General features: G+C 44.3%; 1 protein-coding gene across 12 annotated transcripts in view; it reads right to left on the bottom strand.

Moving 5' to 3' along the window:
• The window catches only part of LRRC31 (leucine rich repeat containing 31), a gene marked incomplete at its 3' end in the record, with an annotated part of 120,294 nt that overhangs the window by 13,414 nt on the left and 88,171 nt on the right, over positions 1-18,709 (bottom strand). For 4 of the 12 annotated variants that reach the window (XM_081862480.1, XM_081862481.1, XM_081862482.1 and 1 more), the window contains 4 exons: positions 18,593-18,681; positions 5,971-6,065; positions 3,392-3,555; positions 270-509 (listed from right to left, as the gene is read on the bottom strand). In XM_081862480.1, coding sequence (XP_081718606.1) covers positions 270-509; positions 3,392-3,555; positions 5,971-5,996 — 430 coding nt within the window. In that variant the 5' untranslated portion in view covers positions 5,997-6,065; positions 18,593-18,681. Of the gene's footprint in view, positions 1-269; positions 510-1,714; positions 2,211-3,391; positions 3,556-5,954; positions 6,066-8,062; positions 8,158-12,125; positions 13,031-18,592; positions 18,682-18,709 lie in introns of those variants that run through there. The other 8 variants (XM_081862486.1, XM_081862478.1, XM_081862483.1 and 5 more) reach the window with 6 other exon arrangements.

The following is an 18,709-nucleotide window of genomic DNA, read 5'->3' on the forward strand; positions in this document are numbered from 1 at the left end:
TGCCAGTTCACATTCTATTAGTATATATGTGACATGACTTTTGCCCCAGTGTGCACCACTGTACACTTGCTTACATGGAATTGCATTTGCCAATTGACTGCCCATTCACCCAGTTTGGAGTTCCTCACAATCCCGTTTGTGAAACATTGGGACAACATGGTGGGTGAAAATGTTACATCTGTCTTCACTCACAGAGAGCTACTCTTGGAGCACAGGCCCCCTGGGCAGACAGTCCCTGTTCTTCAAGTGCACTTTCTTATCACTATTACCTGGTGCAGGGAAAATCTGCTCCACCATTTGAGTTTCTAAACAGGAATCGTTCATTTTGTGTCCTCTGCTTCCTTTTCCACTTTCCTCTTTGGATTCCTCGTGGTCTGAGCCCTGGTACTGTTCACATCCCCCTTTCTCAGCAGAGGGTTTCTTCTTCTGAATCTGACTTCTAAAGAAGTTGAATGGGGATCTCTGAAAAAAGCCATCTGCAACCTTTTCTGTGCTTGTCCACTTTGCGCCTTTCCGAGGAGGGAGAGAAAGAGAGGCAGAAATTGTGTTTCGGATAGCACTTGCTCTTGAGTCTGCCTTAAAAACAAGGTAGAGAAGGCCATGCACTGTGTACTATGTATGCCCACACAATTTCATTGTAAGAGAAAGTTCAGAATGTATTGCAACTCCTGCCATGATATGTACAGTGGTACCTCGCAAGACGAATGCCTCGCAAGACAAAAACGCGCAAGACGAAAGAGTTTTCCGTTTTTTGAGTCGTTCCGCAAGACGAATTTCCCTATGGGCTTGCTTCGCAAGACGAAACGTCTTGCAAGTTCTTGCGAGTTTGTTTCCTTTTTCTTAAAGCCGCTAATAGCCGCTAAGCCGTTAATAGCCACTAAGCCGCTAATAGCCGCTAAGCCGTTAATAGCCGCTAAGCCGCTAATAGCCGTGCTTCGCAAGACGAAAAAACCGCAAGACAAAGAGACTCACGGAACGGATTAATTTCGTCTTGCAAGGCACCACTGTACATAGTTATTACTTCCTAGCCATCTCTTCTTATTTTTCTGTATTTCTACACTGTCCAATCATCAAGGTCCTCTGGGCCGTTCACAAACAAAAATACATTTAATCACAACAAAACATTTATGGAAACCATATCAATATAACCAAAATAAAAGCACGGGGACCAAGGGCAGGGAGAAATCCAGTTTGTATTTAAAGGCAAACTTACCTTTAAGTTTGGAAATTTTTTACTTTGTGGGGTGTGTGATACTGTGCTTTGAAGCCTGGGTTGTTGGGACTTCAAATTGCAATGCAGGGTTGATTGAAAGCCCTGTTGCAAACAGCCCCACACTGCTCTTTAAGGCTCTAAAAACCAGCTGAAGGGTGGTGGGAGCACACCTTCTCTGGCAAAAGAACAATCAAGAGCTCACTTTAAGCTCCTGATTCTTCCTTTGCAATACCCACAGCAAATCTGAAATCACATATGGCGTCAGGTGTGAGGGAGGTGGGCATGGTTTGGAGACCAAATCTGGCATAAAAGCCAGAGGTTCCCCACCCCTATCATACAATATTTATGCTTGCTAACTACTGAGCATTTTGATTTGTTGGTTGCACCTGTTTTTAAGCATTGTTCCCCGAGTTCTTGGGACAGAGCATGCTAAAGCTTAAAATACCTAAAACAGAATAAGCATTGCCAGAGGTTTTTAAGAGATACAGTAAAACAACCTACCTTCAGCTTCCATTTCTTTTTAATCAAAAGGTTGTTTTACCTTTCCAAGTATTTTCATGGTTTATGAAACAAATCAGCGTTGATGCTGATCATCCTTTGAGTTTGCTCTTGATTCAGTTCCAACAGACTCTTTCTGTTCTTATATTAGCTTTCTCATGCAAAATTCTTGCTTCGGTGCGATGGTGAAGCAGGGACATATGCTCTTCAGAAGAACTGTGCAGAGTTCAAAAGTATTTTCAAGGGAGATGATGGTCCGGTGGAAAGCATTACCGTAACTTTTTCTTTGATGCGTATTTTCAGTGGTTTTGCCCAACTACCTCCTCGAACATTTCATTTGAACAATCTGGTCAGCATTTTTTTGTGTAGTGGAGTAGGATCATTCGAAGAGAAAAGAGGAAGTAGTTGTGTAGACTTTGATACCGGAGCCTCTTACATGGGCCGGATTGCTGGCAGCTGGGAAGGCTGAGTCACTTTATAGCTCAAGTTACAAGACTACCTGAAGAAAAAAAGGATCCTTGTGTTCCCTTTTGAAAGTAACACGGATGGAGTCTGGGAAAAGCCGAGAGATCAAATAGCTAGCATACTTCTGTGGAGATAAAGCTATGAAGCAATAATATTACAGTGTGTTCATTTCCTAAAAATATCTTATACCTATTGGGATTTAGTCTTCACAGTTAGTCCTCATAGTTAGGGTAGGATTCATAATGAAATCTGCCAAAATCTTTTGAAGAGAGTGATCTGCCAGAAAAATGCTCTGTTTCTTCTGGCCACAATACTTCTGCCATTAATGTAGCACATTATTTATTTTAAAATTTACAATGGTCTTCGTCATTTCTACTATGTTTGCACGGACAAAATTCTTTTTTTAAAAAATATATTTTTCATTAGGTTTTCACATAATACATCTTAAGAACATCATACGTTACCATTCTTATTCTTCTGTGACTTCCCATATCACTGCAGTGACAAAATTCCTATTAAGCAGATCACTATCGTTCCATTTTACAGATTCAGAATTGAGGCTGAGAAATTAGTGACTTGTCCAAGGGCCAAGACCCATGGTATCTAAACTCAGTGCTTTTTCAAAGACACAGGCACAATTCTTGCCCAACTGGTGCTTTAGAAGGCAAAATCTGTTGGAGCATCTGTCCTGTTATGTACCTTCCCAGACCCTTAGATGTCAATCTGTGGCCCTTCTCTGAGGAAGGTTTGGAGGGTGGTGACAAGGGCCTTTTCAGTTGTAGCTCTCTGCTTGTGGAATGCTTTCCACAGTGAGATCCGCCTGGTGCCAGGATAAACATCCTTTTGGTGCCAGGTATTTACTTATCTCTTCTCCCATGCATTTGAGAGATGATTTGTTGGATGACATTTTTTGTTGCCAAAGCTTTTTCTGCAGTTTTAACAGGTTTGTTCTAGGGATTTTTGTATAGTTTTATTGTAATATATCGGGTACCCCCTTCATTTCTTTTTGATTTCGTGTTATGCTTTATGTTTTTAAATCTTTGTAAGCTGCTTAGAAACTTTTTACACAGCAAATGCCTAATAAATTGAATTGTTAATAATAGCAATGCAAAAATGTATCTGTCTTTGAATCTAAGAATAAAAAGTAAGAATTACTAGTTGAAGATTCAGGAAAAAGTGGGAGTAGCACATCAGATGAACTCATTGGATACTCACTTTTGCACTGCACACCCATGAGATGAAGTGCCAGAAAGTCAAGGAACACGCCAAAGTATTGTAGAGATTTCAGTGTAGAGCAACCAAGAAGTGATGGATTGATGAAGGAGTGTGTACATAGCACACTGGTTGAAAGACGGGTAATGTTGGGTAAATACACCATTCTGCAAATATACAAAGGGTGTGAACACACAGGACAATAAAAAGTTAACTTTGGTGATGTACAGAGTCATGGAATAGCAAAATACTGAACGCAGTGGATAGCTGTATTTGGTCTTCAGAACCTCAAGCTTGGCTTAGTCTCTTGCAAGAATCTCCAAGATACCCCCATTCCTTCCAAACAGGACTGGTTAACAGATGATGTACTTATTTTCTTTATTTTCTGATGCCTCCAGTTTTGTGGCGGATACTGTATTCATTCAGCTGGTATCATCTTCTGCATTTCACATAGAAATGGTGATCACACAACTTTGCTAGTGTGTACCAGACGTTAAAATCCCCAGAACTTTACCATTTGAAAGATGAGATGTACAGCAATACTAAAATGTGCAGCCTTATATGATATCACAGTAATCCAGAAACACAGAGCACTGCCTTATACTGGTCCATTGGACCATTGGTCCAGCCAGCACAATATTGTCTGCACTGACCGGCAGTGTCTCCCTAGAGTTTGAGACCAGGAATTTCATTTCTAGTCCTATCTGGAGATGCCAGGGATCGACCTTTTGCCTGCACCTGTTCTGAGCTACAGCTCTTCCTTTTTCGCATGTGAAAATTGGTATCTAATCACTGGAAGTGAGCTACCTGGCCACCAGGTTCATGCAGACCAGACCTTTTCATCTCTGGTTGAGGAGGCACTGCCTGGTTAGCATGTTGCTCCAGCAGTGGTGCAGTGGGAAGGCAATGAAGTTAACTGCCCCTTCCCATGGCTTCAGTTAGTATTGAGCTGTCCAAGAAGAGATGATCCAGCCCCAGAAATGAAACCATGGCAAGGGAGCTGTTTCCCCATATAATTGTGGAACCTTTTAAAAGCAGCAGTTGTTGGAGTAGTTGTTGAGGAAGGGCTGTAGCTCACAGGTAGAGCTTCTGTTTGCATGCAGAAGGTCCCGAGTTCAATCCTTGGCATCTCCATGTGGGGCTGGGGGAGACCCCATCTGAAAGGCTGCCAGGCATAAGAACAACCTGCTGGATCAGTCCAATGGCCCATCCGGTCCAGCATCCTGTTCTCACAGTGGCCATCCAGATGCCTATGGGAAGCCAGTGAACAGAGCATGACACACACATCACTACTCTCCCCTCTTGTGGTTTCCAGCAGCTAGTATTCAGAAGCATTGATGCCTACCCACTTGGCCCATGACACTGTTTGGGCCAAGCACTGTCAGCATCGCCCTTGAGCCAGTGTACCAACTGGACTCATGCACTACAGCCCCGACTGGGCTAGGCGAGCTGGGTAGCACTGCCAGAGACCTCCTTTCCCACAGGAACGGGTCACAGTGCTGTGGACTCACAGCTTGGAGCTGAGAGCACCGGATTCACTATCACAATAATACAGTCGTTGCGCAGCAGCGTTTTGCAGAGTCTTGCAGAGTATAAACCACTCGGAGAGCAGCTCTGTAAAATATCTTCCTTTTATTCTATAGCTACAACTATGATACAAAACTATATACAGAGCTAAATATTCTGAGCATAAATCAATGCTATACTCTGAGTGCCTGCAGCTGCTCTTAGCAGCAACCTTATCTCTAAACACGATCTCTTGCACTCACTCTCTCTCCGACACACTGACTGACTCTCTCTCTCACACACTGATTCACTCACTTGACTAATTAAGTAGAGAGCAGTACATTGCTCCTCCTCTCTGTAGAGTCAGCAGAGACCTCAGGAGATCATCAGGAGATTCTTGGGTATGGGAGGGGTGAAATCTCCTCAAGCACACCTGCCCTAAACCTTAAAATTGAGGCTAGTATTGTACTGTGCTTGGAAGCTCCAACCATCAGCTGTGGATGACACTGAGTTCAATAGAACAATGGTCTGACTCTATAAGGCGTGTTCTACAAGCTAGAGATAGCACAGTGGTCTAGGCATTGCAGCACTCACCTCTGCTTATACTTCAGAGGGACAGGACTGGGGGTATATCTGAGTTATCAGGCCATGCTTTTGTAGGAATAATATAGTCAGAAAGGGAATGCTAGTGACTATTTTCCTTTCTCAAAGACATGTAGGACATTGTTTTCCAAAAGCATGTTTTACTCAGGTGCTGAACTCTGCAACTATGATAAGGTCTTGTGCTTTCTTGTGTGATTTTCAGAAGAAAACCTAGCTTCTGAATGCACAAGGAAACAGGTTTCATAAGTTGTTTTGCATTCACATCGTACAAAGCACAGAAGCCTTTACAATGGAAGTTATCAAGTTACTAATGACTGATTTCAAGGAGGGCAGATTCTGGCCACGGAACTGCTTGGATGTTTCTTGTGTACACACCATCTACAAATATATTCCTTCCACTTTGTCACCATGATATGCCAGAAGGGGAAGGGACTAGGTGGACAGAAGAAGGACCGACCCTTAATGGGGACAACCTCGTTAGCTGCATCCCACGCAGCATCCTCCTTTGAAAGATTAGCGTGGATTTTTGTACTTTGCCTCATCATGACTCCTTAATCCGGCATATAGTCTAAGGGAATAATGCCATTAGAGGATTAATGCCACAAGTTGATTTGAAAAAAAGGATTTGCAAACACCAAAATCCTATATTGCATGCACTTAATCATGAAGTATTATTTTGAGGATTTCCTTTTCAGTTTAGTAGTGAGTCTAGTCCAGCCTAGGTGGTACTTCCCAAGAAGACACTCAGTTCTGCCATCTCAACATAAAAGTTTACAGTTCAAAGGCAAAGAGCCCTCTATAGTATCAGACATACCCTCCAACATTTCTCTGAGGAAAATAGGGACATCCTATTCTACTATTTGGTCCTATTTGACCAAACTGCGGGAGGCAGTGGAAGACAGGAGTGCCTGGCGTGCTCTGGTCCATGGGGTCACGAAGAGTCGGTCACGACTAAACAACAACAACATTCTACATTATTATTTTACTATTTATACCCTGCCCATTTGTCTGGGTTGCCCCAGCCATTTGGGTGGCTTCCAACATATTAAAAAAATCATTAAACATTAATCATTAATCATTAAAAGAAACCTTTCTTATATAGGGCTGCCTTCATATGGCTTGGGAGTCAAATAACTCCATACCCTCCAACATTTCTCTAATGAAAATAGGGACATCTTAAGGAAAAGCAGGACATTCTGGGATCATGTCAGAAACTGGGATGGCTTCTGTAAATCTGGGGCTATCCCTGGAAAATAGGGAAACTTGAAGGGTTTGATCTGATGCACATATATAGTTCCTGTTCAAAGGTGCCTCAGTGTGGAGACAGCAGCTCCAGTCCTGTATTGTTTTGTGCCTATGGGTCTCGCCACCCATGAAAAGAACAAGGAAGATTTTGTTGATGAGAGAGCTCTATGTATACTCTACCTATGCATTGAAGTTCAGCCCCACCAAAGGAAACCAGATTGGGGCTCATGGATATGAGCATCAATATTCCCCATGGGAAGGGCTGTTGCTCAGTTGTAGAGCACATGTTTCGCACGTGAAAGGGCTCTAAGGTTTAGTCACTGGCATCTAGCAGTAGAGCTGTGAAAGGTCCCTGCTTGAGGCCCTGGAGCTGGGTGGTCCAACTTTTCATACCAAGTGGGCTGCAAGAGTACTTCAACATGGAACCCATGGGCCACACACTGCCTTGTCGCACTGGACAGAGGGCGCAAGGCCAACATTTGATGCCCCCCCCAGTCTTTCCAAAGCTGGCTAAGCTAGGCACAGGGCTATGGGAAGGAGGTGCGAGGATTTGGCAGGGTCCTAGAGCTCTCCTACCTCCTTCACAAAGCTGGGCTTTGGGAAGGAGGCAGGAGGACTTTAGGACCCTATCAGAGCCCTCATGGCACCTTCCCAAAGCCAGCTGTACAAGGGCTGAAGGCCACAAAAAGAGGCCCTGAGGGCAGCTTGCAGCCCTTGGACCATGCATTGGACCACCCTGCCCTGAAGAGTCACTGCAGGTCAATATAGACCAGTTGGAGAGACTATTAATCTGACTTAATATGAGCAGTGTGTGTGTGTGAGTGTGAGTGTGGGCTTGAAATGTGAAAAAAGTGCTTAAACTTAAACTCTGTGATGTGTTCCTCTCTTTTCCTCTCTTACTTGGAAGTAAATCCCATTACATCTGCAAGATGTACAGCTGCAACTACAGGATGATGATCTCTAGGGAGCAGACTTGGAAGGATGGAAGCTTCACCAGTAGGCAATGGGGTAGAAAAATTGTGGACAGACAGCAGCCAGAATGGAAACACATCAAACTGTGATGATGTTTACCAGGAATTGCAAAATCGAATTGAAATAGAGCAAGAAAACATCCGCACTGCATTTTAAGCCTGTAACGTGTACTTAGCTTTAGTTTAGTCATGCTAAGGAACCTAGATGTATCTCCTAGTGTTTCTTTACTGACACTGAAGTGCTGATAGGCACATGAAATCCCCATGCCCACAAGTGCTCCTTCATTCGCCTTAAGGAATAAAAGGGCTGAGGAAATGAAGGCATTATGCACATGGTACTTTGTCTGACCTTGCATGCCGTCAAATCTGTGCTGGAGAATGTGAGCATGGGGATGGTGTCCCACTGTACATACACTGTTTCCAAGCGATACATCTAAAACAGACCTGATAAATAAATAAATTGGTGGCTAGAAAATATTTTCCACAGAATACATTACTCTCAATTTTACCTATGGACTGCCATCTGTCCAGATTTTAATTTGCTCTGAACTAATTTTAAGATGTCTTTTAATTAATTGATTGTTTTTATGTTCTTTGTATACTGTGTTAGTTTTATGATGTTAGGGTTAGGGTTCTGGCCAGGGAGGGCAGGGTACAAATAAAAATAATTTATTATCATTATTATCATCATCATTATTATTATTAGTTGGCCAAAACCATGATTTCCACATGACTGCTTGGAATTACTATAGCATTTCCCAGAGTATTAATTTCCTGGTTTGCACATAACACTAAGCCAAGCTATGGCTCAGTGTGAGTGTGTGGGTTCTCAAAGGGAAGCTCAAGGCCACTGTACTCTTCATCAGTCCTGTTTCTGCTCCATTAACTGGAGCTAAACTATGGTTTGGATTGATGTGCCATCTGAACCCAGGCTCATGGTTTGCCTCATGCCAAACAAACCACAAGCTGTAACCAAGGTTTCTTCTTGGTTTACAAGCTCATGATTTGTCCGGAGGGGACAAACTACGAGTTTGGATGATATACTAAGCCAAACTACAACATATTTTGTCAGGTAGCAGGAGAACCAGAGGAGGAACACAGTGCCCACAATCTCCTCTCCAGGAACCTGCGCTCTCATATGTGTTTGTGCTATGCCATGATTTGAACTGAGTCATTATTTCACTAATCCTTACGATGACCATGTAAAGTAGGTCAATATTATTACCTCCATTGGGGGTATTTTTGAGGCTCATATTCTGAGTTTACAGTCAAGGCAAGCTTTGAAAGAGCTTATTTCCAGCTTCATTGCTCAGCCTGTTAGTTCCTACACTACATTAGCCCTTAATATATCAAAAGTAATCCCCTTGCACTGAAGCATTTGCATGAATAAGTAATCTGATGAGTTCAATCAAGGCCTGCAAGCTACATTAATTGCAGAGGCTAATTAAAATCATCATGACTAAGGATCACTGATGCTTCCATCTGGAATACAGATGTTTGGCTTGATTAAGGAGAACTCCACTGCCATGGCTGTTTAATAGGTCAGATTTTAAATATTACTTATGATGAATATTAATGCCAGCATCACTTTATTTCCAGTTCATGAATCATTAACTAAATAGAGCAATATTAAATATAATTAATATATGGATTTACAGATCACAGTGAAAATACACAGAGATAATACAGTACTAGAGAATTACTAGAACTTTGTAGCGTTAACACTGAATTGTTTTAAAATATTGGATGCCCCTGATTTAAGCTCTTAAGGACCAGACTGCATGTGACATGAATCACAAGGTTTGACTTGAGTGCATGATCCCTTCCCTCCCAAAATAGATAGTCCAGCAAGGCCTATCCAGATCTGAATCCCTTGATTGGGTTTAGGGGGGCTTTAGCCCTTAGCCACTAGCTGTGGCCCTGGTCTCCTCCCCCCCCCCATGCACATTGTGGATGAAGGAGAGTCCTGAAGCTTGAAGGGCCATATTTTGCTCTCAGGCCTGAGGTTCCCCACCCCTGACATAAAAGGAGCCCAGCTGGAATGGGCCCACAGATCTACCTAGTTTAGCATCCTTTTCTCAAGAGCTGCCTGCCAGATGCAGCTGGAAGCACACAAGCCAAGCATGAAGTTGACATTCCTCTTTTGCTCTCTTAGCAGGAAGTGCCCTGGGCAGTATTGTAGAGCAGAGATTCTGATCCTTCTTTTTCACCAATGAAGCAGAAGGCTAAAGATTTTGTTGAACTTTTTGAGAAAGGGTTTAAGACACCTTAAGCAGGTTTAGTGATTTGAACTAGGTTTATTGATTGTGCTGAGCAGATGTCAGATGCTGTCCCTTTCCATAGTTTTAAGTGAAATGTGAATGTTTTCTCTAAGTGTCCCTAGAAACTAAGAAAATGCCTTGGCACTTTTGAAAGATAAACGTTAAGGAAGCAAATGCAAATACCGTATTTTTTTGCTCTATAAGACGCACCCGACCGTAAGACGCACCTAGATTTTAGAGGAGGAAAACAAACCAAAAAATAATCTGAACCAAATGTTGTTGAAGAGGCTTTGCGTTGCTTTTGCTGAAGCCAGAACAGCAAGAGGGATTGCTGCGCAGCAATCCCTCTTGCTGTTCTGGCTTCAGCAAAAGCAACGCAACCTGCATTCGCTCCATAACACACACACACATTTCCCCTTACTTTTTAGGAGGGAAAAAGTGCGTCTTATAGAGCGAAAAATACAGTATATGGAAAGCAGGTCTGGCACAGCAATAAAGTGCAATGACCAGATCTTCGGACAAAGGCTGGTGTCTCAGTACAGATAGTCAGAAGAGGATGTTTGAATAAAGTGACCTTTAAAAAAAAATAGCCACAGGAAAGATCCAAGAATGATAAAAACTGGATTTTAAGCTCTTTTGCAGCAACTCTGTTGCACATGCCAACCAGAATGCCACAATTAAGGCAGACAAGAATTAACCTAGGGAGTGTAAAAAAGAAACAGAAAAGCACGCAAGTCCTGCTGGGCTGTTAAGAAGCAATTAATTCAGGTCTCCAGAAAAGCTCATCTGTCTGACATTCCCACCCACATGTATGTTTGAACTTAAGAGCATTGTGGTCACTGTTGCCAAGCAGCTTGACAAAGCTTACCCATTGTATCAGATCCCAAGCACCATCTAGAATTAAATAAGGTGACTGGAATCAGTAATGGGGGTGGAAGCAGGGCAGTAAACTGAAACTCAGTCCCAAGAAGATGAAGATTTTGTTGGTAGCTATTTGTTCAGGAAGATGGTATTCAAGATGTCTCAGATGGGACTGCACTTTCCCTAAAGGATCAGGTCAATAGGGCTGGGCATACTCCTGGATCCAGCATTGACACTAGAAGCCTAGGTAAGCTTGGTAGCCTCTGCAACAAAGAACCACTTGCATCCTCTCCCGGGTAGAGATAACCTGTCCACAGTCATACATGCACCAGTATAATCTAGGGTTGACTGCTGTAATTTGTTGTACAGTACATGGGACTGCCTTTGAAGACCATTCAGAAAATTTGGTTAGTTCAAAAAGTGGCTAGTTCAAAAAGTTGGTTAGTTCAAAAAGTTCAAAAGGGGTGGCTAATCTGTGGCCCTCCTGCTGGATTACAATTCCCACCATCCCTGACTTTTGATAATGCTGGCTGAGCTAGTTGGATGTTTGAGCCCAAGAACGCCTGGAAGGCCAGATGCTTCATACCCCTGAGCCAGGCTGTTGACTGGGACCAGTTGGAAGTATATCTCCCTAATATTGAAAGAACTTCTCTAGGTTCCACTCTGCCTGCCAGTGTATGGTGGTGGGTTTGCAAAACTACTGGCTTCATTTCATTATTTATTATTTAGTCCCTGCTCCCCCAATTGCAGCAAATATTATGTGTGTGGAACCTGTTTTAACTATAAACATATCTGATAGTGGAAGGGTAATGCCCCTCTCTTTGCTGAATTTCATAATAGTTTCTGTTAGGAACCAGCCTAGGTTCCCTGTTTTACCAGGCTAGAGTCTACTGAACCTTGGCTCACAGCAATGACTTAATCAATCTGTGCTGGAGCTAGGCCTTGATGCCTGCTGATGGCCCTCTGATGAGTTCCTCGCTCTCACTGCCCTCCAATCCCTGCACTCTCCACAGGATGTGCAAAGCGTCAGACCCATACCAGGCATGCCACCGCAGTCCATGAGCATAATGCATAGTATTCTAGGGCTGCCATTTGTCCAGATTTTCCTGGACACTACCGGGATTTCAAAGACATAAGTGATGGCCAAGGGGAATTTCCCGAAGGCAGCAGTTCGCCTGGATCTTTTGGCATTTTCATAAAATAAAATAAAAGCTTTTTGAAATATGTCAACACTAAGTATTCAATTAAGTTTTACTCATGGTATACCCGTTAAAATTAATGAATGCAACTAAGTTAGGTCCATTGATTTCAATGGGTCTATGTTGCGCAAAATTTCATTGAATGCCACCTTGTGGTTCAGTTAGATGCATTCCAAGATGGCATGTATGCATGGAGCACACTTAGGACCGCATTATTATACCAGCAGCTACGTTCTCCTGAATGATTCTACAGGGCCCAAATTTGCATAGCAGCCTTTAAGGACAGGGAACCAGTATCAGCTCAAGGACCACATTCTCATGTGGGCAACCTTTTGAGTGCCACACGGCATTGGTGGGAGAGGCCAGAGGAAAAAGAAGGCTGAGCAATGGTTGTTACTCTTACAGACTCATACAGTAATTTACATTTTACACCCAAACACCTGTCCATCCTCCAACTGACCAAGCAATAGACATGATGACATTTCAGTACCACTTCCAGCCAGGTAAAAACTCCTGAAGAGGGCATGGTGCAGAGCCAGTGAGGGGCGTTGCCAGGCAGAGAGGTCTGGAGGGCTGAATTTGGCTTCCAGACCTGACACTTCCCTCCCCTGCTTTAGGGAGTCAGGGGCACATGATGTCAAAAATTGAGGGCAGGCCTAGCATCATCTGGCATAACAGGTCACCCAGTAGATTAATCTTCTTATTAGAGAATGTTTGATTACAAATCCAAGGTACAGGCAGTGAAGCAGTATGCATCATTCCCATGCAAATCTGGTGCACGCAGAAGAAGTTTGAGCAAGTACATTAATAGTAGGAAGTGGCATATAGCAAGGTATGCAGGTCTTTTCTGGGGAAGGTCAAAGCCAGGCTTCAGTTAGTGAATACTGTACTGAGAAAAGGGAGATCAGGGCAGAGTTAGCCTTGCGTGGGCTGGGCCAAGTTGTCTTCAACTGACTGCAGCCTCCAGTTATATGTCCTTGGCAAGGGAATGCTTCTCTGAAACCAGACAAGGGGGTGTTGTCGGTATTAATCACCCCAGTTCTAATTGTAATATGTCAGGCTACCTGGAACAGGTAATTTGACCTGTCCCTACATCTCACTAAGAAATGGATAACTTGTGAAGAGGCCCTTAGCATCTCAATTCAGCCTGAGAGGTGTTAACTAACTGACAGGGAGAATTAAAGAGTAAACTGTGAGCTTGAGCAGTATAACCATCTGATCCGTCTGTTAGCCTCACAGTGTGCTTAACAGCACTTTAATCTTTCCAGCCCAACAGGATAAGTAATTATGGGGCAACAGACCTGTCATGTGGCAGAAGTAAACAGCTTCTTAAAAAATCAATTGTGGACTGATAACAGTCAGAACAATTCTGATCATTTTTCTGTTGCCAAGTGCATATTTTCAGGAACGATTCAGATTTTCAGAGGACGCACCAATTGCCTTAAAGACTAACACCAGCTTAACAGGTTAAATGTTAAAATAGGTTTATCAGCTCAGTGGAATGTGCTACTTGTAAGTAATTAAGTGTTGTTTTTTTACAGCCCTCCTGAGAGATGGTCTGGGAGAAGGGCCTGTGATGTCAGAGTGGAGAGGGCTTAAACGCAGGGATGAAGGCTAATCAAGATAAATTGAGTTTGTATTTAAAGAAAAGTCATCGTTAGTTAAGAGTTTTTTGATGGGCTAATCCCAATGTGTCTTAAAAGCCAACCAAGCGACACAACCAGCCTGAAGAAAAGATCCACAGCGAAGTCACAAGCTCTTGGATATTAATACAATCTTGCCCAGTTTCAAAACTGAGGTCTTGGCAATTGCTGTAAGTATATACAATGGTTAATGATCGTAACTTATATGGAACATCAGGGTAATAAAAATGCCAGTTGTTTTAATGTTGCCTGTTGAGAAAGTGGTTGCTTTACATATGGAACCTGGCTCCAGAAGTAATGTTCAGATAATCATCTAATATTTATGAATAATTGACAGTAATTTAAAATTGTTATTTGCTGTTATTGTGTTTGAGTTATTTTTAATCTTATAAATGGGATTGGCCAAATGTGGAAAGGCAGGGCTCAGATGTTTTAAACAAATAAAATAACAGCTTGTTGAATTTATATTTCTAATTTTTAGCAATGCTGTAATTATCTCTACATGGTGATGCTATTAGTGGGGTACAAGACAAGCAACCTTTCCACAAGTCAGTTAATTTTGAATCCTTGGACTGGATCATGACAAATTTACATCCCATTGATTGTGATGTGTCTACTGTAAGCATTATTCAAGTCTGGATTCAACCCAATTAATTTAAACCAATGTAACTTTACTAACTACAGAAGCCATTTAAAACCAAGAACTCCAGCTTATGGCTTGAGGATCAATTTGTATGAATTGTATTTTCCCCTGCTTTTTATTGTAAACCACCCTGAGTACTTTGTTATAGGATTGTATGTGAATACACATCATAATAATTCAAGTATTTTTCTGAGAGAAGGCATGAATGAGGTTGGGATAGGTGCAGAAGTAAGTTCTGGAGCTTTTGTTAAAGGCAGCATATTCTCTGTTGATCCCCATGATCTTACAGGGAATTTGCTGAAGAAGCTACTTAAAATCTCTTTCCCATCAATCTAAACACAAGAAAAATTACTCTGAACCTCTCTTACCTAATCTACTATAGCATGCTATGATTCTTGGCTTCACTCACTCACTTTCTGTCTTTGGACAGATCCACACCATACACTTAAAGAACATCCAACACATATTTAAAACATATTCTCTGTTGATCCCCATGATCTTACAGGGAATTTGCTGAAGAAGCTACTTAAAATCTCTTTCCCATCAATCTAAACACAAGATAAATTACTCTGAACCTCTCTTACCTAATCTACTGTAGCATGCTATGATTCTTGGCTTCACTCACTCACTTTCTGTCTTTGGACAGATCCACACCATACACTTAAAGAACATCCAACACACATTTAAAACACATGACTTCCCTTAAAGAATCCTGGGAGCTGAGGCTTGGTAAGTATATGCGAATTGTAGTTCTGGGATGAGAAAACTACAATTTCAAGAATTCTTTGTGGAGGAGCCATGTTCTTTAAATGTATGGTGTGGATCTGCCCTTTATCTTCTACTTCCTGTCTTTAATAATAATAATAATAATAATAAATTTTATTTATATCCCGCCCTCCCCAGCCGAAGCCGGGCTCAGGGCGGCTAACAACAATCAACAATCAAACAATCAAATATTCACACATTCTAAAAATATTACATTATAAAATCAATTAAAATCAAATTAATGGCAACTAATTAAGCAAGATTCTAAGCAGGTTGCCAGAGGAGGGAGTCAGGCTGCGCCCTGACCAAAGGCCTGGTGGAACAACTCTGTCTTGCAGGCCCTGCGGAAGGATGTCAGGTCCCGCAGGGCCCTAGTCTCTTGTGACAGAGCGTTCCACCAGATTGGAGCCGCAGCCGAGAAGGCCCTGGCTCTAGTTGAGGCCAGCCTAACCTCTCTGAGGCCTGGGACCTTGAGGATGTTATTATTTGCAGACCGTAGGTTTCTCTGTGGGGCATACCAGGAGAGGCGGTCCCGTAGGTACGAGGGTCCTAGGCCGTATAGGGCTTTAAAGGTTAAAACCAGCACCTTAAACCTGATCCTGTACTCCACCAGGAGCCAGTGCAGCTGGTATAGTACCGGTTGAATGTGATCTCGCAGCGAAGACCCCATAAGGAGTCTCGCCGCGGCATTCTGCACCCGCTGGAGTTTCTGGGTCAGTCTTAAGGGCAGCCCCACGTAGAGCGAGTTACAATAATCCAGTCTGGAGGTGACCGTCGCATGGATCACAGTGGCTAGGTCAGGGCGAGAGAGATAAGGGGCCAACTGCTTAGCTTGGCGGAGATGAAAAAATGCCGCCTTTGTTATAGCTGTAATCTGCGCCTCCATAGAGAGGGAGGTATCGAAGATTACACCCAAACTCTTAACGGATGGTGCTGGCACTAGTTGCACCCCCGCAAGAGATGGGAGTTGCCCCCTCAATCCCATATCATCCCGCCCCAGCCTGTCTTCGAAGGATTTAACTTCAACCGGCTCCCACGTAACCATCCAGCCACAGCTTCCAGACATCTCGCCAGTGTATCGGGGGCCGAGTCAGGATGGCCATCCATCAACAGATAGAGTTGGGTGTCATCGGCATACTGATGGCAACCCAGCCCAAAACTCCGGACAAGCTGGGCGAGGGGGCGCATAAAGATGTTAAAAAGCATCGGGGAGAGAATCGCACCCTGAGGCACTCCACACACCAAGGAGTGGCGCGATGACAATTCCCCCCCGAGCGCCACCCTCTGTCCCCGACCAGAGAGAAACGAGCGCAGCCATTGAAGGACTGTGCCCTGGATCCCCACGTCGGCAAGGTGGTGGTCCAGGAGTTCGTGATCGACCATGTCGAAGGCTGCTGACAGATCTAGAAGAATCAGCAGCCCCGACCCGCCTCGATCCAGCTGCCTACGGAGATCATCTGTTAGGGCGACCAGAGCCGTCTCGGTCCCATGACCAGCACGGAAGCCGGACTGGAATGGATCCAGAGCAGATGTTTCATCCAGAAACCTACCAAGCTGTTCAGCAACCGCTCTCTCAATCACCTTACCCAGGAATGGAAGATTCGAAACCGGGCGGTAATTGGATAGATCTAAGGGATCTAATGATGTTTTCTTTAAGAGCGGACGCACCACTGCCTCCTTCAGTTCCCCTGGGAATATCCCGGTGCCAAGGGACAAATTGATGATATCCCCCAGGGGGGCCCGCACCTCGTCTGGACACGCTCTAATCAGCCATGACGGGCACGGGTCAAGAGGACAGGTGGTGGGCTTTCCAGCTTGGAGGAGTCTGTCCACATCGGCTGGAGATATCCGGTCAAAATGGTCTAATACTGAACCCGAGGACAGTCGAGGGGCCTCCAGTTCCTTTATTGTATCCAAATTGGCAGGGAGGTCATGGCGGAGCAACAGGACCTTCTCCGCAAAAAAGCTCGCAAATGCCTCACAGCTGTGTGTCAGATTGTTATTTAAATTTGGCTGTCCTTCAAGGGACGTTAAAGACCGAATTATACTAAATAATTGCGCCGGGCGAGAGCTAGCGGATGCAATGGAGGCCGAGAAGTAAGACTTCTTAGCGGCCTTCACAGCCATCTCATAGGTTTTCATAAAAACCCTATAAGATGTTCTTGAGGCTCCGTCACGGGCACCCCGCCATACTCGCTCTAGCCGTCTGAGGTCCCGCTTCATTTTCCGAAGCTCCTCGGTAAACCAGGGAGCCCGGTTTCTGCGGGGTCGCAGAGGGCGCTTAGGTGCGATCTCATCGATGGCTGCCAGGAGCTGGGTATTCCAGCCCTCAACAAGCTCAGTCAATGAGTCGCCAGGGAGAGCAAGGTCCCGCAAGGCTTGACGGAATCTATCAGGGTCCATCAGCCTCTGCGGGCGAGCCCAAATCGGCTCGCCACCTAAGCAGGGTGGGGGTGGAAAGTCAATCCTGGCTTTCAGAGCGTAGTGATCAGACCATGGCACCTTCATCGAAGGAGACATGATCACATCTATACCGGCACCAAAGATCAAATCCAGCGTGTGGCCTGCTTGATGTGTGGGGCCCGAAACAAACTGGGAGAGCCCTAGTGTCGCCATGGAAGACACCAGGTCCAGAGCCTGTGAGGAGGGAGCGGCATCAGCATGGAAGTTGAAGTCTCCCAATACCAATAGGTTAGGGAACTCCAAGGCCCAGCCGGCCACCGCCTCCAGCAGGCCTGACAGGGTGGCTGCTGGTGCGCTAGGTGGCCGGTACACCAGCCAGACAGCCAAGCTCTCCTCGGAGCCCCACACTAGGCCAACACATTCAATGCCGGGGATCGATGGCGATGGTAGAGCCCTGAAAGGACAATCTTCCCGGATTAATAATGCCACCCCTCCCCCCTGGCCCACAGTCCGTGACTGGTGGAGGACAGAGAAACCCGGGGGCGCCATCTCTCGTAAGGTAACAGTTACCCCTTCGCGCACCCAGGTCTCCGTCACACAAGCCAGGTCGACCCCCTGCGAGGTAAAGAAATCTCGCAGGGTGGCAGTTTTGTTGCCTATAGACCTGGCATTGCACAACACCAGTGAAGGAGGTGAGTAATCCTTGCTCACCCTACCCTCGTCTCTCGGGATGGGGCGCAGATTGGAAGGGGTACGAGCATATCCGTATCTCGATCCCCTTCGCTTATAACATCTGCCCCCACCGCCATACCTCCCTCGCCCCTCCACGGTAGCAATCCCAAGCCTCATAGTAACCTCCATTTACAAAATAGAAAAACAAAACAACCAAAAAACAATTGTGCCCAAACAAAAACCAATCCCCACCCACTCAATATCCCACCCCAAAACAGAACAAGATAGAACAGCTTTGATCAGCATTAGCTCTCTTTTGTTCTGGGAATACACCAAATTCATTATCTTGTTCACAGCAAGGTTCCTTTCCCAAAATAATAATAATAATAATAATAATAATAATAATAATAATAATGCCTCCACTGTACTTACATTATACCAGGGCTGATGGGAGTTGTAGTCCAAAACAACTGGAGGGCATCAGGCTGGCTGAACTAGAGCCACAAAGATTGAACCTACAACTATATAAATACAAAGCATGAGTTAGCA

The sequence above is a fragment of the Podarcis erhardii genome (assembly GCF_964252035.2).
Source record: "Podarcis erhardii genome assembly, chromosome: 5".
Taxonomy (NCBI): Eukaryota; Metazoa; Chordata; class Lepidosauria; order Squamata; family Lacertidae; genus Podarcis; species Podarcis erhardii.